The sequence below is a fragment of the Physella acuta genome, unplaced genomic scaffold, assembly GCF_028476545.2.
Source record: "Physella acuta isolate Inbredline_101_S28 unplaced genomic scaffold, ASM2847654v3 ptg000305l, whole genome shotgun sequence".
In the NCBI taxonomy this organism is placed as follows: domain Eukaryota; kingdom Metazoa; phylum Mollusca; class Gastropoda; family Physidae; genus Physella; species Physella acuta.
In genome coordinates, this window is record NW_026731824.1 from 200,647 (window position 1) to 226,968 (window position 26,322).

At 32.8% G+C, this 26,322-nt stretch overlaps 1 protein-coding gene across 2 annotated transcripts; it reads left to right on the forward strand.

Annotated features, from left to right (window-relative positions):
• The first annotated feature begins 6,916 nt into the window (after window positions 1–6,916).
• Window positions 6,917–25,453, forward strand: LOC131939964 (uncharacterized). 2 transcript variants are annotated; one of them, XM_059298493.1, is made up of 13 exons: window positions 6,917–7,174; window positions 9,746–9,824; window positions 14,286–14,401; window positions 15,211–15,240; window positions 17,280–17,330; window positions 17,855–17,939; window positions 19,919–20,034; window positions 20,906–20,932; window positions 21,142–21,232; window positions 22,580–22,646; window positions 23,220–23,268; window positions 24,115–24,159; window positions 25,281–25,453. In XM_059298493.1, the coding sequence occupies exons 1-13, from the start codon at window positions 7,117–7,119 to the stop codon at window positions 25,355–25,357; spliced, it is 891 nt and encodes a 296-aa protein (XP_059154476.1). In that variant the 5' UTR covers window positions 6,917–7,116; the 3' UTR covers window positions 25,358–25,453. The 2 variants fall into 2 exon arrangements, with proteins under 2 accessions (XP_059154476.1, XP_059154477.1); XM_059298494.1 differs by having other exon boundaries at window positions 9,800–9,824.
• Window positions 25,454–26,322: the final 869 nt, after the last annotated feature.

Consider the following 26,322-nt stretch of genomic DNA (forward strand, 5'->3'; position numbering starts at 1 on the left):
ACCTTCACCATGTAAACAAGAATCTCTCTGATGATTGAGGACAAGTTAATTATCTACTACTACGTGACTATACTATTCAATGTTTACTACAAGTCAACACCTAAATCTGATGTGGCCTATGGAGTGTGAACTCTGCAGTTATGAACACCTGGCGTTTAGGATTTTTAAAATTTTAGTAGGCCTATACCTCATCCAATCTTTTCTAGCTACAAAACACATTTTTGGTTCATTTATTTTTATTGGGTATACTAATATTTACTAGATCTTTTTTAATGTAATATTCTAACAAGATCTAGTTAACATAGCTCACACTATTTGTGTAATTGTAGGTTATTAATTTCAGTATTAGTAAACTTTGGCTGATATGTTTAACTCTCTCCTGATATCACCATAGAATATTTTTATATTATTAAGTAGTTCGGCTATTGGTTATAATTAACGATTTTCATAGTATTACACTTTTTACAAGCTTTTATTTAACTCACTTCCTCGTCAGTCGTCAGTCGTAAGTCGACAGTCGTCAGTCTGTCTAGATCGAAACGGCCGAGCGAAATTGCAGGCACTTCTAACTGACAGATGCGGTTCATAATTGGTACGTGGGTAGGGACATGAAGACAAAGCATCATGAAATTCAAATTGACTTAATTGGTCGCCTGATTATTTTTTTATGAATTAGTTAAAAATTTGACCAAATTAGTAGGCAGTCCTATCCAACTACTCCACACGCGACATCACGTTCAATAGGTGCGCAATGTTTTTAGTCATGTAACTCTATTGTAAATAAAAACATGTAAAATACAAAAAAAATATTTCATAACAAACATTTTAATAACAAGCTTTTATGTAATAATGCACTTAAAAGGAGAAAATAAGTTATACACTACTATTTAAATAACTATAAAGAAAAGTGTGGGTCTTTTCCTATATATTAGTAAAGGTATCAAATAGATACTAAAGTGAACCACGCTTTTCTTTATATTTATTTAAATAGTAGTGTATAATTTTTTTTCTCCTTTTTAGTGCATCATTACATAAAAGCTTGTTATTAAAACGTTTTTTATAAAAAAAAATTATATTCAAGTGGTTTGCACCTTGGAGAGGGTTTTATTGAAATACAAAGACAGGGTCGGCGTAGTCGAGTCGGTAAAAGCTCATGGTTGCTAAACCGAATAGTCTCGAGTTCGAACCCTCGGGCAGATGAGGCTCGTTAGCTGGGGACATCCACTCTTCTAGGAGAGACAACTCCAAAATTAAATACCTGCTGCCTTGTAGTTTGTTCTTGGTTGGACAAAGGCTATAGAAGCAAATCCAAAAAAGAAAAGCAGGCTGAAATCGGAGTCAACGGCCTCAATGGCGCATAACCAGCTGACACGTAACGCTTAATTGTGTTGGAGGCGTGGTCGAGTCGGCAAAAAGCTCATGGTTGATAAATTCGAACAGTCTCGAGTTCAAACCCACTGGCAGATAAATCTCGACCCTCTTCAACACTAATAATTAAGAACGAAGAAGAAGAAAGAAGAAGAAATACAAAGCATTAGGATCCCTCATGGCGGATAATGATAATATCTATTTATCTAAAATTAGTTAGTTATTTAGTTAGTGCTAGATTTAGGTATTCTTTGGTGTATTATATTGTATCGATAGAGCATATATTTTCTAATGTGGTAGTTGGACCCAGTACTTTCCTGTTTCCCTTTTAGAATACTTTATCTTATGGTCGTTGTCACACTTACTTACTGAATGCTGTTTGTTTGCTATGTCCCTTAGTTAGCTGATAGATAATGATCATAATTGTATGGATCCCAGTGGTTTTCCGATATAGTTTTGTTTATCCTGCGGTAGAGGAAAATTTATCTCCACGAAAAATTCATCTTTACGTGATATAGTATTTTTATTGGAAGTTTTGATAGTTATTATTAATTAGTAGGGGATAAGGGGGTGAAAAGTCACAGCAAGCTTTTGCCTTGAAGAACATAAATTTTTATTCCTTAATCAAGAAAATAGTTGTTATTAGTTGTTTACCCTGCTTGGAGTTCACTTCCTGTTTAACTTTCTGTACCGGAACTGCGTTCAAAACCACATGTACCTGTTTTCATTGACAAAGTGGGGAATTCAATCCGCGAAAACTGTTACGACTGTGTGAGAGTCTTAAACTTCTTGTTCCCTACTAAGCAATATCAGACATTCTACGTAGTCATTGTGCCATTTCACATCCAGACGACCAGATGACAATTTATAGATAAGACGAACACATGTATTCCTCCTTCTGATTTATTCTGGTATAAGACTTGTTTATAATCTTCATCTACATTCAGATATCTCAATCCCGACTGAGTCACACCGGTCAATATACATCCTCTCACCATGACGATCCAGATAAAACTTACTCACACTCAATGCCCAGCATCCAAGCTTCTACCCAAAAACGTCACTGTCTTTCAATATGCGTCATCATTCCAATGCATTCAACATTCCTTTCGCGCCAACATTCACTCGCGCCTATCTATACTTGAAACATGCATTATAACATAAACCTGTAACTATACTTGCATCTTTCATTACCTTTGTGTTTTCATGCAATGTTTGTTTTCTCAATTGTTTGTACTTCTGAGAAATGTATTTGAAAGTGTGGATCATTTTGTATGATAACCACCTGCTGGGGTGAAATGTCACAGGCCTTGGGGTGAAATGTCACACTTTTTTGAAGCGTGACTTTTCACCCCGGTCATTAAAAAAGATTACTTGGTACAAAAAATGCAAAATATTTTTCTTTTTTCTCTCGTGAATTTCCGAATGATTAAGTAAAGTCATTATATTCCCCTAGCATGTATACAGTGAATAAACTAATAATATGCGAGTCAAGTAGTAATAATAATAATAATAATAATAATCATAATAATTTTACTCGATAATAACAATTTTTATTGTCTAATCATACGCATGCAATCACTGAATTTTTTGTGTGTATAGATTGTATCTTTGAATTTAGTCTAAGGCATTTTACTAGCTTTTTGTCTTCACAGAATCATGCCAAGACAAACCAGCGCAAGACAACACGAGGAACATTTACGAAACATGCCATTGAGAGGACAGATGCAGCCTATTTTGAAGGAAAGTCGCTCCGACTGAGGGGGTTAATTATTCAACGCTATTTTAGGCTGCATAAAACAGACGACACTATTGAGAAGGCAACTTTTGGCTTTTGCACGCAGAAGAAGCTCATCTTCTCAGATGATCAAGAACAAGTTTTGCTGGACTCTAAAGCCCCGTGCTGATGTCCAGAGACAACAAACATGTTGAATTGTTGATGTGACGATGCGTCACCACAGTTTGTGTGTGAAGACATCGAATACTTGCTGATGAATTGAACTTAAATTTGACTACAGATGAACTTTTTACTTTTTTTGTAAGATGCTTAGTTTAATTTTGTTTGCAGTTGCATTTGTTAGAATGTTTTTTGTAGCTTCTAATTGGATGGTTCTTGTATATATTATCACCTGGGGAAGGAAGAGGGATAGGTTATGAATGATTTCATTGTCAATTGCAAGGGAATGAGAGTATGTGTGTAGTGAAATGTTTTATATTAATAAAAGATTGTGACTGTGTGACGAGGTACCTAAGGATGTGACGTATGAGAGTGAAATCTTGTTGCTGGGGGAAGTAGGTTAGGATAGTATACGAGATGTTGTGCTAGACTGTGAAGGTAATCATCATTTTTTGTGTTTATAGTCAAATATTGCGTCTTGTTGTGTTAGGTTGATTTAGTGCATGTAGTCGAGTGTTAATATAGGTTGTTAAAGTCGTGTTTCGTATCTATATGGTGCAATAAACAATGCAATGAACCAATGAGATGATGTCAATTTATTTATATCAAATCGTCATTCTTGATAAATCCACGTTTTAATGTATGTTCGACCCCGTCCTATACACGCTTCGCAACATTGACATAGATGCTATTTTTAGATGTTCAAGGAAATCAGCATCCGCCATTCTAAATGTGACCTTTGATCCATTAGCCCCTCCTGTGATTATACCCGAGGGTGTGTTCAGCCCCTTCAACTCACAAAACACCCTGTTCCACCACGCCGCCTTCTGGGCTCTGTTTATCCCGACCACAACCACATTCCGTGTCTGCGACATCTGGCGCGGCTACTGGGCCCAGAGGCTCATGTGGGAGGTTGGAGGCAGGCTGGCATTTTTCCCGGCCAACGCCTTCCAGAAACGTAACTCACATACGCACCTCTAGAATTCTGACCCATAGAAAGACATCTACCTCCGAAGAGAAATCCTATGGCAGTTATTAAGAAACTTATTCTGTGAGGACACGTACTCTTCCTGTGTTATGGCAGATAACTATAATTCATCAGATAAAGTAGCGTCTTTGAATTATCAAACAAAGCATGCAGAAGAAAAGAAAATCGTCATGTAATGTGTTCACCGATTAAACAGCAGATTCAAGTAATAGAGTGATATAAGATATTGTCAAGGTGTTAACAATTTTATAACATAAAAATTATCGCTCTCCCAAGGTTATCTTGGCGAAATGAAAAACAAAATATTTCTCAGATATAGTTCTTATTTTATTTTTAACAATCCCCACTTCAGTAATTTAAGGTACCTTAACGCTATCCACAGTCTCGTATTTACATAGTTTCTTTACTACGGGGACAACCGAAACAAGTTAAACCATTGTTGGCGATGAATAAAAGCCATGGAGCTCTCACATTTAATACACTCCAGTCATTCGGTTCGTATATATCACTTTCCACTGCAAGAGTGTATTGGGGACATATAAAACCTGGTAGAGCAGCCATAGATGAATTAAACGTTTCCCCTCTATGTAAAGAGTCTCAGAGATTTTCAAAATATCACACTCTCGCACATAAAATATAGCGATCTTGTTTCTTATAGGTTGATGGAATTTTATTATTTCCCCGCCTTCAGCTATTTGGTACATGACCAAATTCCACGTGAAAAGTTTGGAAACTAGAGCCAAAATATTTCGGCTACCAAGCATGAATGTCGGGGAAGAAAGGAGAAGTAAGATAGTTAGCTTTAACAAAGACTATAAACTATTTATACACCCTGCAAATCTTTATCAAGAAGACATTTTGTCAGGATATTGCAGAGATTAATATCCTGAAATAGTTGAAAAGATGTATGATATTAAGTAGACTTTATGTCTTAAGTACACACTTTCGTATTGGCTAATGGTTTTAAAATATTCATTTATTAAAAATAAACACTTTATACTGTTTTAGTCTACTTTTCTTTATTACAAGCTTTCATTTAACTTGCTTCCTCTGTCTGTGGTCAGTCTGTCGTCAGTCTCGATCCAAATGCCCGAGCAAAATTTCGAGCACTTCTGACATATTCAGTTGAAAGTTAGCCCGTGGGTCAAGACATAAAGACAATACAATCTGAGATTAAATTAAGAATACTTGGATGCCTAGTTAATATTTTATGGATTATTTAAAACTGTGTCCAAATTAGCAGGTAGGCTGTTTTACCCAACTATCCCGCAATATTATACGCGCGTTTTCACGTTCATTAGGCGCGCAATGGATTTTAGTCATGGAACTCTATTGCAGATTTTTTTAAAATCAAAGCGTCGAAATTTGTTTTCACAAAAAACGTTTTAATGACAAGCTTTTATGTAATATGCACTAAAAAGTCGAAAATAAATAATAGCCTACTTTACTCTTTAAATAACTATAAGGAAAATCGTGGGTCTCTTTCTAATTATCAGTAAAGTTATCCAATAGATACTTAAGTGACCTACGTTTTTCTTTATAGTTATTTAAATAGTAGTGTTTCATTTATTTTCTAAATTTAGTAAATTATCACATAAAAGCTGATTATTTTAAAAAATTATGAATTTTTGTAAAAAAATATACTTAACCCAAAATTATGTTATTATATATTAAAATCAACGTAATTATGTAGCCTAAAATATTTTTGTTACTTTTAACTATATGCATGAGATTAAATAAATAGACCTGAAATAGTTTTTTTTTAAAAATTCAGTGAGCTTCTACAAAAGTAGCAATGTAGTTGTTAATCTAAAAGTAGCCACAATGTTTCTTTCATTTGGAACTTTTAAAACACATAATAAAGGTAGCATTCCTCTGTTCTCTGTTGCTTTTTCTTAGAGAGAAAGCAACATAAATGCGATTTAAAATATATTATATTATCATCATAAACGGTTTAAATTTGGTCCTGAACAAATTAGATTTGCAGAAAAGTAATAGATTTGTTTTAAGTAAATTGATCTCTATTCAATTATTAAATACCATCCGTTTTAGTTGACCTATTAAAAAAACTATTTGTAAAAAAAGTACCATTATTTGTTCATAACATTTATAGTACTTCTTAAAGGTGTAATCGCTTTTTGTAATCCCAATTGTAAACACACAGCTTAACAACATGTTAGTAATTGAAAGTTTACTTTTAGGACTGTATGTTTGACAGGGGTAGGGGGTATGGGCTCAAACAAACCACCTATTAAACCCCTTTCTATAACCCTTATCAGCTTAAAATGTTCATTCGATTTCTTCATTTTCGTAGTTGAACGCTGGATCACTCATCTTAAACAGAAACCTGTAACAATGCCAGTAATATATATATATATATATATATATATATATATATATATATATATATATATATATATATATATATATATATATATATGCCAATATATAAATCTTTTATTATTATTCCATGCTAAAAGCTGCAGCTACAATATTTTTTTTTTAAAAGTCAGTTATCATAATATATGCCGGAATCAACCGTGTATCAATTGCGTTTTACTTCCTTAAAACCTGCGTTTGCGCAGTGGTGTCCTCTGTGCGATCCCAGAAATTACAGGTTGACACAGCAAGCGACACTATTGTCGCCACGTACATTCATACGAGACTCGCAGTTTGATTTGCTTTTTGCTGTTTGTCTTACTCCTATGTAGTTTTCTTATGTTCATAAATCAGATCATAATATTGCTTGTTTATACAGATTTATTGATGTTGCAAATGATTATGATTTTATTTTAAATGCATGTGAAGGATATATATCTTGCTGAAGTTGTATAAACATTGTCACTTTTGTTTAATTTACAAAATGAATTTATGTGCCACATTTTTTATACTGGTTAATTTGTGTGCATTCATTCAAACCAGTAAGTATTTTTTAAAAATGTTGAATAGCTGCATTTAATATATTAACCATGCATAATAATACATGCATATTATAGATATGCCACAATGTAATGGGATATTTAAAATAGTAATGTGCACTTAAGTGACTTTTAGTAAAATTAGGACGTCAATTTTACTAAAATTCGAAATTTTACAAAAGATAAAAATATTTCGCATGAATTCGGAGAGTGCTAAAAAGGAAACAATTATCAATGTCAAAATGTTTTGTGGACCTCCTCAAATATACGTCACGCATATATATTAAATTAATGAATACATAAATACATGTATAAAGAATGAATAGAAAGATGGACGGACGGACGGACGGACACACATATACTTCCTTAGCCCTAGCCCTAGCCCTAGCCCTAGCCCTAGCCCTAGCCCTAGCCCTAGCCCTAGCCCTAGCCCTAGCCCTAGCGCTAGCCCTAGCCCTAGCCCTAGCCCTAGCCCTAGCCCTAGCCCTAGCCCTAGCCCTAGCCCTAGCCCTAGCCCTAGCCCTAGCCCTAGCCCTAGCCCTAGCCCTAGCCCTAGCCCTAGCCCTAGCCCTAGCCCTAGCCCTAGCCCTAGCCCTAGCCCTAGCCCTAGCCCTAGCCCTAGCCCTAGCCCTAGCCCTAGCCCTAGCCCTAGCCCTAGCCCTAGCCCTAGCCCTAGCCCTAGCCCTAGCCCTAGCCCTAACCTTAGCCCTATTATAAAAACTTAATTTGGTCAACCCTCTGATGTGGTCGATGCCCCGCCGTAGTCAACACAGCTATGGCCAAAGCCACTTTCGTCAAGCACAGGTGGACAAAGCTCCCATGACCCTTTAACAGATTATGCTATTTTGAAATATTAGTACAATTTTTTTTTAAATTATTGAATTAGATTAACATTTGGTAAAAAAAAGCAAAAAAATTAAAGAAATTTCGACTAGGTCAGGTGAAAAAAAAATATTTATAATAGACTTAGCAAGGACAATCGTGAGATCAGAGGCGTAGCGACCCTTCCCGGCGCCCGGGGACAAACTTTTCGATTTGCACCCCCCCCCCCTCAAGATTTCGATTTGCACCCCCCCTCAAACTTTCGATTTGCACCCCCCCCCCCCTTGAGAATTCCATTTGCACCCCCCCTCAACCTTTCAATTTATGTTTCCAACCCATTTTGGCGCCCCCTAAGGTCGGCGCCCGGGGACATATGCCGTCCCCCCCCGCCCCCCCCCCCCCTCGCTACGCTACTGCGTGAGATGCGGTTACTTCTACTTTACCAGAGCCAAAGACTTCGTTCCAGGTAGATTTTCGATTCCGGTTCAGAGGTTAATGTTAAGATTTAGATTAAGTTTAACGTGTAGGAATTGGTTTTGTTTGAAATGAGATAAAAAGAAACCCTTTCAGCATCTGTTCAATAAAAGGAGTCGATTACATATTGGTTTGATTGTTACTTTGTAATAGTTAGAAAACAAAAGATATTCAAATTTAAAGATAAGTATTCAGTTTTTTGTATACCTGTTGTTTCCATGAAATTTTATCCTTAAAATTTGACTTATAAAACTGAATGTCTACCTAACATAAAATTAAATTTTGTAGTGCCTGTGTTTTGATGGGCTGTGAAGATAGTTATATCATGAAAATGCAACTCGAAGGTCTATATATAAATAATACAAATGCGTAATATTGCAACAGGAGCATTGACGAGCTTTTTACTTTCTCGTATATACAAAGTATAGAGAAAGTCTTGTAATCGTGCAAAAAAAAAAATCGAGATTTTTACAAATCTCGACGTTTTACACCTCACTGATACGGAAAAACATAATTTTGCAATCTTGTCCGTATGTCTGTGAGTCTGTCTGTGTGTCTGTCTGTCTTGAGTACCCTTATAGCTAGGTTGATGAAATTTCATATATAAGTATTTTATCAAAATCGTAGATACTTATCAACTTTTGAGCGATTTCCAATAACCGGAAGTGGTACTTTTCCTACTTTGAATTTTTCAAAAGCCTATAACTTGAGTACTATTTCAGATAGATAAATGACATTTCACATGTAAGTAAAAGATCTAATTCTCTACCTTTTGTTTAATTTTGAGTAATTTCCGTTGACCGGAAGTAGTAATTTACGCTACTTCCGATTTCTCAAAAAACTAATGTAAATTTTTAAAGTACTAATAATATTGCGCACTATTATGCACTTTTTATTTAGCGTTCACTCGGTGTGCAATTCTTTTGTCTACGAGATTTTATTCTATTTTTAAAACTTTAAGTATTTAAAATGGATTAAAAATCATGTCTATAGCCCGAGTTCCCATCCCCTGTTATTTTATAAAAAAATATTTGAGAAAGTTTAGGGGAGATCACTCCCGGTTTATTGTAGATAGCTTTAATGTAGCGGCATATTTTGTTGTGAGTCATAATGACAAATATAAATATTCAAAATTACTCGTTACGATTCTGTAAAAGTTGTAGTAAACCCACAAGTAATCTGCAAGTTATAAATAATATTTAAAGCACGATAGCACACACTTCTTACCTTAATTTCTTACATTGTTTGAATGTTATTAATGAGCGTGCATCTATTTAGAATCAGTTTGTTGCAAAGATAAACACATCTGTCTAACATCATTTATGAATACAGATGAAACAGAAGACCAGATATGCAGGTAAGGCTTTTTTACAGAGTTGTTTTAATACATGGTTGCAATGTTTACAGTGGTTCTGCATTGGTTACAGAGCAATGCACTTTTTTTAAACAACTGGTGTTAGTTTCATTGTTTATATTTTAAGATATTACCACTTGATATGATTATTTAATGTCACAAGTCAATACTAATATAAGCAGTTAACATATGAAGAATTTGAATTTTTGGTGATTAAAATTGATACGTAATATAGTTACTAATACCGTAAAATTAGAATCTTGAAATTTAACTTGAAATGTTCTTTAGATTGATTGTTGTTGAAAATCATTGCATATACCTGTACTTTATTTTTGTATTTTTTTCAATACTTTCATACACTGACATTAACAATTAAAGTCAATGAACAAAAAGCATTTACCCACGAAAAGCTAAACACATTGGATTTTATAAATCTCTAACGTTTATTAACTAAATTAAGTATTACATTGTAGATTAAGTATTACATTGTACAAGGTATTTCATTTGTTAATGGAGCCAATACTTTTTTTTTCTTGAAACATACATTATTTTACTTGCTTTTGATATTTTTTATTCATAATTAATCTCACATACAGAAATCTTGAATAAAATCTTCTTTAGCATACATGTAACCCTCACTCACTGAGGTAAACTTTATTTGTTATCCCCCTTGGCTGGTAACCATATGTGTTACATACACGTTTTAGTTTCATATGTTTTGTTGATAGTCTTGGTTAGGTTTTCATGAAAGTTGTATAGGGTATGTTCTTCTGTTATACTAGATGAAGCTATATATCCACTGATTTAAGAGATGTAATTAGAAGAAAAAAAACATGGACACGAACTTTTTATACTCATTTTTTTCTAGCATAAGTAAAGTTGAAATAGGTATGCACATTAAGTATACCAATAATATAAAAATGCCCATTTATAATATAAATATGTGTAACGAAGCCCGCTGAAGAACGGCTACCACCCCCTGTAACGAAATATATTTTATAAAAAAAAAACTTTTTTCCAGTGTTCGCCTCCCTCTCTCGTAAAACTTAGTCCACCCCGCCCATGAAAATTTCAAGTCCCCCCCCTCCCCGAACCCACTCTTCGAGGAAAAAAATCACTGGTAATTGAAAATATTTTATATATAAATTGTTTTTCATGCAACTCTTTGGGTATGGGGTGGGGGGGGGGGGGCAGAGCCCCACCCTTCCCGCCGTATGTTCTGGAAATACGACCACTGTTACTTTCAGACATTTTTCTCCCCAAAGGGGTGGAAGGGGGTACTGGAAATTTTAGGGGGTGGGGTGGACTAAATTTTCTATATAAATTATATTTTGTGGAATGGGACGGTAGACGTGCTTCGGGGGGGGGGGGGGAGCCCTCTCTACCCACGACCCCTATGTAGTCGCCTGAAATAAACTTTAAATGAGACTTTTGTCATGTTTGAGCTTATGTGCAAGGTTTAGTGGAGTGGCAACGACTATTTAGTATTAATGTGCTGAAACTACTTGTAGATCAAGCTTAAATTAGATGAAAATGCCGATTTTGGATAAAAATCCGTTTACATTGACATTCTCGTTTTCGGTTGCATTTTAAGTTTAGGTGGTGATTTTGGTTTTGGTTTCAATTTACAGAAAAAGACAAAATTATCAACCTAGCGCCTGTTGTATCTCTCCCTTAGCGGGACATTAATCTCGTCTATAATAATAGTTTTGCTGTCTGTCTATCTATCAATCTACCTTTTGGGAACGCTGTAGAGAAAACACAAGGAAGGTAAAAACATACACAGTAATACGGAAAACGAAACGTGATGTCATATGGAACATATAGTAGGAAATTTTCTAAACCCGGGAAAGTATACACAATAACAGGAGTCTCCAAACTTTTTAGCCCGAGGGCCTCATTACTATCAAATATTAGTTCGGGGGCCAGAGTTTCTTTAAGGCATCTCTTCGGGGTTGTGGCGCCCCCCCCCCCCACCCCCCGAAGAACGTCTACCGCCCCTCCTCTCCTCACCCCCCCCCCCGAACGAAATATAATTTATATAGAAATATATACACATTTTAAGTGTCTACCCCCGTCCACCCCCACCCGAGGTCCACGTTTGCCCTCAAATTGTTCTTCACGTATTTCATTCTTGAAAATGTTTGTTCACACAGGTATGTTGTTTGAAAATTTGAAAGGTACTTTGATGTAAAAGTTTTAATGTTTGGAAAGTCTTCCTTGTGCAAAAACGTATGAAAACCCATCTGCCCTTCTTTGAACGGGTCTCTAAGGAAGTCATTTTCTTGCAATTCATTGACCTCCAGCTGCAGTTCATCTTTGCAACTGGCCACATTTGTTTCAAATGGGTTTTAAAACAGTCTCAGTTTTTGTGCCTTTGAATCCACGTAAGAGAACCGCTACCGAAACTGCAGCTAGAAGTCTTTGATGATCTCGTATGCAAATGACGTGGGGAACTCAGTGGTTGCTTCAGCCGTAAAGACCTTGCACTGCTGAAAATGCGTCAAGTTGTTGGCCTGTACTTGTTCCAAAAACATGTCAAGTTTGTATCTAAAGGCCTTTATGTGGGTTATAGATCAGAAACTAGATTTCACTCTCTTGCCGTTTTAGGTTCAGAAAATTTAAATGACTAGTTATGTCTGCAGCAGAGGCCAATTTCTATACCCATTTCTCATCAGACAATAATGGCTGTGACTTGCCTTTACTATCAGGAAGTCACCTATTTCTTTTCTTAGATACTCTGCTCAGAATTTTCTCGCAAAATTAGCAATCTTACTGATGTGAAATATGGTAAATCTTGCGATTTTGTGTTTGTCTCTGAACTATCTATGATTAAATATCCTCTCCGGTAACAGTGTCATACATTATTTGTAGAGAAGCCAGCTCTTGTGTTATGTTCAGGTCTTCACCCACACCTCTAATGAACACACGAATTTGATAGGTGGAACAACTGACCAGCGACTCATCCATTGCAATTGAAAAATGGCTGAACTTGCTTGAATTTTTCGCTATTTGAGTCGCAATGTTTTCACCAATGTCTGCAACACGGCGAGTAATTGTATTTGCACACAGCTACATTTTTCAAATAGTTTTGAATTTTCTCTGCTAAGCTCATCAGCCACCTCCAACAAACATTTATTCATTGGACAAAAAGATCGTCGCGGGCCGGATAAAATGACGTCGCGGGCCGCATCCGGCCCGCGGGCCGTAGTTTGGAGACCCCTGTCACAATAACATGACGTCATTGAGTAAACATACAATTAAAAAGTCATTGCCCACAAAAATACACAATAATAATGACACCATCGATACTTGATAATAAAGACATTATCATTACCGGGCGTCTTCTAGTGGTTTATGGATGGAAGGGGGGGTCATTGTCTGGACGGTCCAGCCCTTTTTTGTGGTTGGACCAGGCCGTAATGAGAAATGCACAGACTGGCGCAGGTGGTCGTAGAGGAGACGTTACGGTCAGTTAGGGCTGTAATTTATTCTCTGGCCAGAGATGGCCGATAGGTAGATCTAACACCTGCTTGGGCGGAAATTTCCCAAAATGAAGCACGGTGGAGGTTGTTGGGAGAGGTTAAACTTGGACACAAAGACACTAACACACTCGGTTAGCTAGGGTAGGAGTAGGACTAAGGGGACGTCTCTCTGTGAACTGGTGGCAAAGCTACGGGATGTCTGTAGTAGACTTAGGCTAATATTGACCGTTAAGGACATAGTTGTATTTTTCTGAGTGTTTTCATGTGGTGGCGGGTTAGTGTTATTGTGCAATAAAAAGAAATCATTGATATTTGTGATTATTTATTATTAGTTCATGTTCTTGTTCACGATTCCCAGCCTAGATCAAAATGATTAACTATGGGGGGGGGGGTCGTAATATATATATATATATATATATATATATATATATATATATATATATATATATATATATATATATATATATATATATATATATATATATATATATATATATATATATAAACTGATAAGGTTGAGTTCTGCTCCTAAAATAAGTGTTTGCAATGTATATGTGGAATACTTTATTAGTTCATGTTCTTGTTCACGATTCCCAGCCTAGATCAAAATGATTAACTATGGGGGGGGGGGTCGTAATATATATATATATATATATATATATATATATATATACATATATATATATATATATATATATATATATATATATATATATATATATATATATAAACTGATAAGGTTGAGTTCTGCTCCTAAAATAAGTGTTTGCAATGTATATGTGGAATACTTTATTTACTTTAAGTTAAGACATTACTCATCTTTAATTATTATAATGCTTTTTTTAAAATAAAAATTATGATCATATTATTTTTTTAAACTTTAATCTTTAACTACTTAAGTAAAAATTGCACTTTGTACTTTTGTACAACACAACACTGTTGAAACTTATTTGAAGTCAATGTTAAATATTTGTTATAGGGGAATTAATGAATACATAAAGTGCATCGTTAACCTGGAAAATGAAGATGTGGAAGAAATACAAAAGTTAATTAATGAGATTTCCAGTAAATTCTCATTTCACAATAAAAACTGTGGTGGGTCTATTTTATACACTCATATTTATGTTATACAATACTTCAAATTTCATTATATTTGTTACACTATATTCTAAAAATGTTACTATTCAAGCTGCATAACTATTGTACCAAAATTAACTTTACAAACATTACCTAAATTATTTTAAAAAATGCATAAAAACGTTTTAATAACAAGCGTTTATGTTTTAAGCACTAAAAAAAGAGAAAATAAATGAATTTCTTCAAATGTATTTAAATACTCTACTATTTAAATAACTATAAAGAAAAGCGTGGGTTACTATATTATCTATTGGATATCTTTACTAATACTTAAAAAGGTACCCACGCTCATCGTTATAGTAATTTGAATAGTAGTGTATTATTATATATTTAAAGGAAATCATTTTTCTCCTTTTTAGTGCATTATTACATAAAAGCTTGTTATTATAACGTTTTTATGCATTTTTTCATTACTTTAATTTTTTTTTTAAATTTGCAATAGAGTTGCATGACTTAAAACAATTGCTCACCTAATGAACATGGTACTGCACGTATAATAGTGTGGAAAGAGTCGTACAAATCTGCCTACTATTTTTTTATTTTTTTTATTTATCCATTAAAAATATTACTCTTCCAATTAAGTCAAATTTAAAGTCAAATTTTATTGTATCCAAGTCTTTACCTACTTGCCAACTTTGTAATGTGATTTTGTGACACATTTATAAAAAAATGATATCAAAGTTGTGTTTGATGATTTATATATTATGTTAGATTTAATTGTTAGAGTACAATTAATAAAACAATTCAATTTTTTTATAACTTCCAAGACATCGATGAAGAACTGCGGATAATGTTGGGTGAGCAATATTTTTTTTATCTTATATGTTGGTATTAACATTTTAACACTAAATTTAAAATACGCTTTTGTGTCGGGTGTCGGACGTTGGCACGAAAGCTATTTCCCCATAATAAACGTTTGTAGCAGCGTGTTTACAATTACAACATGTATACTAGACCTGACATCACGTATGTATATGTAGGCTTAAACTATACATGTTATGGGTATATGGAACATCTTCTGAAGGGCACAAAATCACACCCATTTTCGAGTTTTCGACTACGTTTTTGTTTTCGCACACTGAACACTTTCTCTAGATTTTCTATAGTTCAATGATGATCAATTTTGCCTTCAAATAATAAAGTTCCGTGCACATCATTTACGTTTTTTAATGATTATTATTTCTATTAATTTATAATTATCTGGTCAATATAGCAGACGCTCCAGGACAAAGGCTATGTTGATTTTCTAAAATGTTGTATAACATGTTCTGTAAGAGTGAACGCTTAAGTATACATTGGTCATGTTCTGTGGAGAAAACGTTTCCAGATAATCTTTTACTTTATTTCATCGCGTTCTGTCGGTAGAAATACAACTCAACAAAAAGAACATATTTTGTTTCTTATTGAGGTTATTATCATTGTAATAATTAAGAGCTTAGTTAGAGCACTACACTTCTCAGCTGAATCACTAAACAATTGCATGCCTTAAATATTACCCAAAAATCAGCGTTGTAAATATAATTTCAGATAAATAGGCCTACTTTTAGACAGGTTTTATGTCTGTCTGTATAACTAACTAATGCTTGTTAGAATATTACAAATAGTTTAAAAAACTAAAATTGTAAAATTTAGGGAGCATATATATATATATATATATATATATATATATATATATATATATATATATATATATATATATATATATATATATATATATATATATGAAGAGTTGATTTTCAAAATGCAATATATCCAAAATTTGGGATTTGAGAAAATCGCACTTTTCTCCTACACAAAGCCATTGTACAATATGCTAAAACTGTTTTTCAAAAACAGAAATAAAATGAAAATTTTGCGCCCTGAAGGTTAAAATTAAGTTTTCCTAATAGTAACTGAGTAGCTTTACAATATGGGCACGTTATCTAATTTTTTTCAAAAATGGCGCTTATCGCGTTTTGAAAATAAACTCTTCATATATATATATATATATATATATATATATATATATATATATATATATATATATATATATATATATATATATATATATATATATATATAGGCCTATGTAAAAAAATATATATACATAATGGTATCTTATGATTCTTGGTTAGACAAAGGCTACGGAAGCAAAATAAGAAAAGCAGGCTGAAATCGGAGTCCTTGGCCTCAATGGCGCATAACCAGTTGACACGTATACTTATTCGTGTTGAAGGGGATCCTTTCCAACATTAAAATTAAGAATGAAGAAAAAGAAGAAACCTCGGCATATTTAGGGTAGATAACTTCAAAATCAAATAACGGCAGCCTTGTATATCCAAAAAGTAAAATAGGGTGAAATCAGAGTCAACCGGCCATATTGAGCACAACACGTTTATACATAATACTAAATTGTATTGGTGTGGTTAGCCTCAAATTATACAAATAAGCCCTTAGAAAAAGAAGAAATGGTGTCTGCATTAAAAAAAAGTTAAATCGTCGCATTCAAGTATATCTAAGACTATCCGATTGATTTCATTAAAGTATGTTTTTTAGAACATTCTACAGCTCAACTAAAATTATTCCTAAAACACACCCAGATTGCATTTTGCATGTAATTATCAGGGAAAGAAATCATATTTTTATCTGTCCCTAGCAAGGTATTTGAGAGGCTAAAGGAAGGTTCGGACAAGAAATTAACACCCAAAAAAACAGAGTTCATTAGAAAATGTCATGTATTGACTAAACAGCCAAATGCGCGAAATTGTTCAACAGTTAAATGAGTCGCTACATAAAATGTATGTATAGTAGACTACAATTATTTGAATCATCTTTAACTTATTTTGTTTGTTTTCAGGAATAGATTCTCGTTATGTGTATACAAATTTGACTAATCAAATCACTAAAGGTTAGAACAATTACTTTCATATAATATGCGTATTGAATGAAAGTTTATTTCTTGGTGTATTATTATGGTTGTTATTAATTTATTCCAGCTTCCTTTTTTCTTATATTTAATTTAAAATAATTTGCATTTAACAAAGTCATTCTGCATTAATCGCCAATCATCGTATGATTTATCTTAAACTTACCAAAACATCTTTCAATTTTTCGACTTGTCGTTTTCACTCACACTTGTCGCTACAGTTATGACGCAGACAACTCATTTTTAGTTGTACGTAAAAGCATAATGAATTACTAATATTTTTTTTAGATATATTTAAAATTAACTGCACACTATTTACTTTTATATATGTATATCCATTTAAATTTTGCCTTCACAAAAAATAAAACCCGTGAGGTCAGAAACAAAAACAATTTGTGCATTGGGAGTGGTTAAAAAAATAGAAAACTTAAAATCAAACCTCTTCTTTAAACGCTCACCTCTTTGTGACAATAATACCTTGTACAAAGCTTTCGTAAACTCAACAGAGTTTGAGGAAAGAGAGGACAAATGCTTGAATACTTATCTGGACAGACTTCAGTTATATCTTTACACTCCTGAATTTATCTGCCAGTAAGTTAATTACCATTAAATAAACAATATTTTTGTTATATTTTAAAAGTATATATAATCTAATAATTAAATATGTATTGTTAATATATAAAGCCCAAAGTGAGGCAAACGCACAAAGGTCGGCCTTATTGGCCAATATAAAAGTAGCTTAAAATTAACAACATTATTCGTATGATTACCCGCTAATTCGCGAATTAGCGTGAATAACGACTAATGTCATATGTATGTATCTTGTGATGTCTGTTTTATTTTACTGGCTGCCGATTTTCGGTTTCATTCTAATGTATTTCTCGAGTAGTATTTAAATGAAGGGGAGTGATCTCGCCTAAACCGTGTTGTATAATATTCCATTGTTTAAATAGAATGGTAATGCTTAAAAAAAATAATTGTGCACTGAAGGACGCAATTAATGTGTGTTTGATAGAAAGGGAAATGAATGCTCTATAAATTATATATTGATTCATTTTAAAAATAGTAATTAAACATTTAATTCAGGCAGTTGTTATATCACAAGGCATTGACATGACGTTCAACCATGCTTGAAAAGTTTTGAAGAGATCAGTCAGAAGTGATCTTTTTTTCGGAAATTTAAAAAAACTTTAGTAATATCACACTTCAGTTTATCGGCAATCACTGAAAATGAGTCAGTATGAAGAGAATTCTATATATCTTACGGTCAAAGCCCGAAGTGCGGCCAAAGCACGCATTGGCCGGCCAATGTGCGAATTGGCCGGCTCTCTTGGCCAAAGCATTGAGAGCGTATTTCGTACATTGGCCGGCCAATGCGCTCACTGACCGGGATGTCCTGGCCAATTACTATCTAGACTAAGTTGTGATGGCGTTTTCATTATTCTGGGTGCTGTTTCATTGTGAGTAAAGTATTGTTTGGCTCGTGTTTGTATAGCATTCTATATGCAATGCGACATGGACCAAAAGGGCCGTCAGACCAAGAAATAGACATACCAGATGGCTACCAAAATATTTCTGAACAAAAGAACCTATGGTCTTAAACTAGTTCACGGAAAACCAAGGCATAGCCAAAGCCAAGGTTCAGAAGAACGTGTCAACCAAGACGTTCAAAGCATGATGATGACATGAATTTGAGACTCTCAACCCGTTGAGCTGATTCATTTGATTTATGAAAAACTGTTCTCTTCATCGAGTAATACGAAGCCTTATTTGAATGCAAAGTAAAAGTAGGACTTAGCACTTAAAATCTACCAAGAGAGGCTCTCGATTAAAGAGTTACTGGGGAAGATCTTGAGAACATTGAACAAGAAATGGAGGTTGCCATAACTGCAACGATATCCTCAGCTAACACATCTGCTGCCGTGGCGGAACGTCCAGACTAGTTGCGTGACAAGAATATCTTCAACAGATTATGTGTAGTTTGTGAAAAATATTGTAGTGCAGCCCATTCTTGTGGATCTTGTGGCAACGATGTCCATGCAATGTGCGGAATAGCCAATGAAGCGGACGAAGGGGACGGAGGGAACATTAAATGCTGATTATGTTACGATAAAACATCAAGATTTTTAATCTCTATTTGTTTGGTTTTTTTGTTTTTTTTTGCATGATTACTATACTTCCATGTATACGTATACGAATTAAAAAGTCTTTATGGAAAGGGACTTTTTACATTACTCCCTCTCTCTCAACAATACCTTTCTTTCCGAATATGGATTTCATTATTAACTGTTTCCAGTCATATATATATATATATATATATATATATATATTATATATATATATATATATATATATATATATATATATATATATATATATATGTATATATATATATATATATATATATATATATATATATATATATATACATATATATATAAATATATATATATATATATATATATATATATGTGTGTGTGTGTGTAGGTGCGTAGCCAGAAACAAAAAATAACTTACTGGTATAATTTTGTAAGTACGAAATTTAATAAATAAATGTTTTTCATTCTTAGGGAGCTAGCTTCCTATTTCAAATGTAACCAAGATAGTTTTAACACGACATTAGAAGAACTAGACGAGACAATGAATGTATTTAAAGATGAACTAGCTAGATTTGACCTAAACTGTGGTAAGTTTAGTGGGATTAGGTTTGTCATTGTTTTTTTTTTCGTAGAACAAGTAAGAAATAACATATATTATTTTAACTTTCTTCTGAAGCTAAATTATATTGGCAGTATCCGATTCCTAAGAAAAACTGTTGTTATGCATTGCTACTTTCACCTTTGACTTTAATGGTAGGGCATATCTTTGCTTGAACCGTTGATTTATTTTTATTCAATATTTTCCTCATACTATTTTGAATTTTCGGCGTTATACTTACTTGCTAAAATCCTTTGCATATATAATGATTGTAAGCACTGTTTAAAAATAAGTTTTGGAGTTATGTTCCAATTGTCTTACGTTTATTTATTTAGTTAATCGGTCTATCATTAATTTAGTCATTTTAGCCTTAGGTCATTCCGGCATTCAGTCATTCATTCTGTATTTTTAATCAAGCAATCAGTCGATCTGTTAATTAGCCATTCCGTTATTCGGTCGTTCGGTCTTTTAGTCATTCATAAATTTATTCTTTAAGACATTTTATAGTTTGTGTTATGTACTTTTGTCCAAACAGCTGTAGATAATATCTGCAGTTAGTCTATGCAAATAAAATAAATTCTGTTAGATTTATTACAAACTTCATCATTGCTTGTGTAAACTAGATGATGAACAAATAAACTCCTCGGCTCCGTGTCATCCTTAAAATTTCCTTTTTGACTAATACTTTTTTTTAATGTGTAGCTTAAAGAAAAAGTGTATAATATAAGGTACATGTTACTAAAATTTATAGTATAGTTTCCCATGCAAAGTTTTACATCAAACTTTTTTTAAAAAACTTCTTTTTTAACCATACCAAGGCTCATTTGTATTCTAAGAAATTACATTATTATTAATTTCAGACTTTAACAAAGACACTTTAACTATAGGTAAGCTTTTAAAATAATTTCAATGAATATTCGAAAAGTCCAATCAAAAGAAAACACAATAACAGGTATTTTTTAAAAAAAAGTACACACTAAATAGCAAAACATAGTAATCCTTAATCTAATTCCATTTTTTTAAATTAAAAAGTTAGTAGGAGAATATTTCGATAAAATACATGTATACAAACGTGTAAACGTAATGTACACTTCAGCCTGTGAAAAGATGGTTGGCAGATGCCTCGCGATGTATTTTGAGAATGTATTACAGCATAAAAACGATGCTGCCCCTACTTGGACATGTAGGTAAGCTTTAATGAAACTGAAGTGGTATATGATGATAAAAGAATAATGCTTGTAATTATTTTTTTCTAAATCAAATGATTTGAGAAAACATTAAATAAGTTCAAATGCTGTATATTATTGTATAGTGTATTAATTTTAAATATATTAAAATTTTGTCTGTAAAGAGATGTCGCATTGTGGAATTTATGCAAATACTAAAACAATTTTATGTTCATTAAAAAGTTGTGTTAAATCAGACACAAACAGCAAATGTCTTTATTTAATCGTTTGCTAAACGCGAGAACAAGATACCGAATAAAGCCTCTAGAATAGTCTTACTGCAAAAACCTATATTTTCGAAATCGGTGCTCAATTCAAAAGGGTACCCGATTCACGTTGTTTGGAAAAATACAATACGGAGGAGTGTAAAATGAGTAAAATAGAGTTATGGGAAAAAATATTACAGTATTAGTAAAATATTTAGAAAAGATTAAGCTAGAGTACAATACAGTTAAGTAAGAAAAATGTAATGCTAAAGTGTAGGGTTACAGTCAGATTTAGTTTAAAGATTGTTTGCGTTTATGGTTAAGCTTATCCTTAGGCTTATAAGTATGAGAATGGAAACGGGTTTTGGTAGAGGTATGTGTAGGAGTAGGGTTAAGGACAGGGGTAGAGGTAGGCTAGGTTTCAGGATTAAATTTAGGTGTAGGAGTAGGTGTAGGTGTAGGTGTAGGTGTAGGTGTAGGTGGAGGTGGAGGTGAAGGTGGAGGCCCAAGAGGTATTTTTGTAACAAATTTTGTCGTTATTGCACAAAACATAAAACATTTAATTCAATTAAAAACTTACTCAACCGAATCAGAGATTGCACTATATATTATTATACATTTATATATATAAATATATATATATACGAGCCGACCCGCAGCGTATCATACGCCGCTATTTAGTTGTTTTATTTTTTACTTTTCAGTAATTCATTATTTGTGAATTCGACAGTACCAATGCTGCCACTGAAAATATTTGCTTTAAAACACTAACCCCCCCCCCCCCCCTTTTCCCTAACCCCGACCCTACACCACCCCCCCCCCCCCCCCGTGAAAGCAGCCTCCTCTTAGTTATTTCTTAGTTACCTCCTGTAAGTTTAAAATCGAACTAAATTATTTGCCCCTAATAGAAACCCTGCTCTACGGCTCTACGATTTGTAAACATTTAGAGTTAACACCGCTCACCAGACAATGTGGGGGTGGGGTGTAGTGATAGTGATAGAGAGAGAGAGAGGGGACTGCAAGGAGGCACTTGCAGCTTGTTTTCTAACAATGTGAATGTATGTGTGTACGGCTTCAAATATGTTTTTGCATCTTTCTATAGCTATACTCAAGCGTTCAACACCTGCATCGCAAAGTCAACCTGTTGTTCAGATACAGTGACAGAAATGGTATGATGACGAACTATTAAAACAAATTAACTGAAAAATGAAAACGATTGACATGACTCTATCTATACATCGACACAAGGTGGTGCGGCGCCCTGTAACACGATTTAGGATGTTACACCGAAGAAAACTATTTTCAAAATATATAGAAATAATTCAGTTCAATTTAAAAGTGATTTGTGTGAAATAGATTTTGAAGCACAAAAAATTATGATCCCGACAAATGGAGGGGAGGGGGGGTGACATTATTTCGTAAATCTGCAAACTATTGAGTAATCAAAGCTTCATCCAGCTGAAATAATAACCGAGTATGGATACATTTTATTATTAACTGTTCTCAGTCATATATATATATATATATATATATATATATATATATATATATATATATATATATATATATATATATATGTATATGTATATATATATATATATATATATGTATATGTATATATATATATATATATATATATATATATATATATATATATATATAAATAAAAAATATATATATATATATATATATATATATATATATATATATATATATATATATATATATATATATATATACAGATACTTCAAGTTGAAGACATCGAGTTTAAACGGACAGGATATAGCTGTGGTATGTTTCATAGATCTCTCGTAAACATTAATTTCTTTACAATCTATCTATTTTTGGTACTTTATTTATCATTAAATAAACTTTTTTTGATTGATTATTCCATCAAAGAAACCACACGTTGCCGGTACCTGTATCAATCATTGCCTTCTCTATTTATTTAAATGGATGGTGGGTGATAAGTAAATAATTAGTGTAGGGTTACGTTAAGATTTAGTTTAAAGATTGTTTACGTTTAAGGTTAGGCTTAGGGGTAAGGGTATGGAAACGGGTTTCGGAATAGGTTTGGGTAGCAGCGGGGTAATAAATAAGTAAAAAATGTATTTCGAAAGAATCGCTGCATTGTAGAACCTTTTTAAGATTAGACAAAAAATTAGGCGGTAATATTAGTGTCATTATTACCACGTATCAATGAAGTCATTATAAATGAGTAAAGTTTTCGGAATTAGAATTTAAATTATATAATTTACTCTAGAATCAATGACGTCATATTATTGTGTATTCTTTTTCGACGTTAAAACTTTTAAAGTTTCGTATTATATAGATAAATACCTTTTCGCTTCAAATCATGATACTAAGCTCCCTGTGAATTTTTATTTTTATTTTTGTAAAAATACGTAAATACAGTATTTGCTCTGAATAGTCTGGGATTGGAAGAAATCGAAGGAAACGGTGGAGGCCCTATTTTCTATAAGGAGTAGCGAGGACTGACTTAGTCAAGTCATTTAGCACGGTTACAATATTTCGTCTATACAATTGCACGGGAGTCGCAATCTCCTTGTTTTGTCTAAAAATATTCGAGAACGTATTATTATTATTGTTTCAATAATATTTCGCTTGTTTTTTTAGAATCATCAAGAATTACAATGAAGACGAAAAAAAGGAAAATCATTAGTGAGTAATTTCTTAAAATACACTAAATGTACTAATTTTAAGCTATTAATTAAAGAGTCCATGTTGTACAAAAGAAAATTACCTTATGAGTCTAAACTGAGTAAGCGCAGGGTCTCACGTTCATTGTATTTGCTTATAGAATTAAATCCCATCAGTGTATTTTTTTTAATTTGTTCTATAATTTAACTTTTTTGTTAATATTTTCATACTGATTTATATCATTTTATTGATTTTTCGTGTTTAATACTTTTTTTACACAATAACTCATTGAATTCATATTACTTTTGTTGTGGCCAAGTTTGATTCAATGTAAAAATGTATTTTTAAAATATTTTTAAAAGATTTTGTTCTCAAAATACATACCCTTCTACTAAGTTAGTATTTTTATTCTTCTCTAGATTGAAGAAGAAAAAATTCACTACCATGTGTTTCCAATGAATTCGTTTAAGTCTTGAATTAGTTTAAAACGTTTCTCTATATGCTTAAAACTATTTGATTCTATCATTATCAACGAATGATTGTTTCTTAGATAAATGGTTTTAGTCATATGTGCATATTTTATAATGTTGTGACCGTTAAAAACATTTTATGAATACAAATAGACAAATTAACTTAAAAATTACTTGGCAGATTTTGTAAAGTTATACAAAACTAGTTTAATCATGCTAACTGATAATTACATTTTATATCAAATAGGATCTCGACTTATCAATATTATTTAAATATGACAAATTTTAGAATGCGGGATTAAACATTTGGGCCTGTAAAATTAAGCATAACATCATCTACAGTTAAATTCTTATTCTCGTTTTTTCTTTTTTATATTATGGTAAAATGATATTTTAAAGTTGACTTTTGAAATCAGAATTCAAATACATGTGGTTTGAGCACATTGTTGAAAATGAATAATTTTAGGTAACATAAAGCAACAACTTGTTCAGAAACATAAGCTGAATCCATAAAAATTAAGTTATCAATTTTTTAAAAAATATTTATAATTTACTGTATGGATAGACGTTGGACGCAAAAGTGAGTTTGTAAAAGAAACTTCATAAAACATAAAATTGAAAATTGATTTATTCTAACATTTTATTTTTGGTAAATCATATTTTTTGCCACAGGGAGTCTGGCGGAAATTATTGCTGGTTCGTATCAAGTTGCACTCTCTGAAACGGTTAGTTTCTTGCTTCAAAATTAATACTGAGAGAAGCTGGTTAGCACATGATATAATGTTCAAGCTAACAAAATAAGTGTACTGTATACATACCTAAATTACAGCAACAATAATAAAAATTGCAAATATTCGTTCTTGTTATTCTCTGCTAAGGACTTTAAGAATAGTTTTATAATATGATTAACGGGCTGGTGATGTCACGGTATACAGTAACGTAGCATCATTGTGCGATAACATTGGTATTCTGCTCCTCTCCCCCGCCCCACCTGACGCTTCTGGCTTTTGAAGTTACTTTTTGATATGGTGAGAAAAATTTAGACTTTAAGAGTCTTTTTTTTCTATTGTAAACACTTCATGGTCTCAGGTTAATCATTTTGAATAGAAGCCTTTAAATACATCAGCGTTTAGTTTACTTTAGACCAAATCACTGCTCGACGTATACAATAATTATTTGAAAATAACAGTAACAAAACCGTAGCAAACATTTTCATCAGACATCACTACCATTGGTAGCTGAGAGGTAATGTTCCTTACAGGATATTCGCATTTAAAAAAATCACCAAAATTCTGATTTGTCGTCATAATGTCCATTTTTGTATTAATATTATAATAACTTTAATGAGAAAAATTGGATGTGCATACAATACAATTTGATAACCCATTAATTAAAAAAATCATTTTTGCCACTCGTGTATGCTTTTTACGAAAAGTTCAATATCCGTCATCATATTGTATTTGGCACCATTGGAAAGCTGGATTTCTCATATATATGATAATTGTATATTGCGTCTTCTCGTAAACACTCATAGCTTACAATCGGCTTTACAAATTGCACAGAAATGCAATTTTCAATACCTGGTTTTCGTTACTATTTGCTGTTTTCTTATTTCGACGTTTATTTCAACACTAAAAAGCCAACTATCTTTTTTTTTTATTAATAATACAATGATCAACACATTTTCAGTATTTGCCCTTTATTAAAAAAAAAT

Coding starts and splice junctions, on each gene's coding strand:
- LOC131939964 (XM_059298493.1), top strand. CDS start 7,117: ATGAATTTATGTGCCACATTTTTTATACTGGTTAATTTGTGTGCATTC. Junction 15,241..17,279: donor AGAACTGCGGATAATGTTGG/GTGAGCAATATT, acceptor GTTTGTTTTCAG/GAATAGATTCTCGTTATGTG. Junction 17,940..19,918: donor ACTCCTGAATTTATCTGCCA/GTAAGTTAATTA, acceptor TTTCATTCTTAG/GGAGCTAGCTTCCTATTTCA.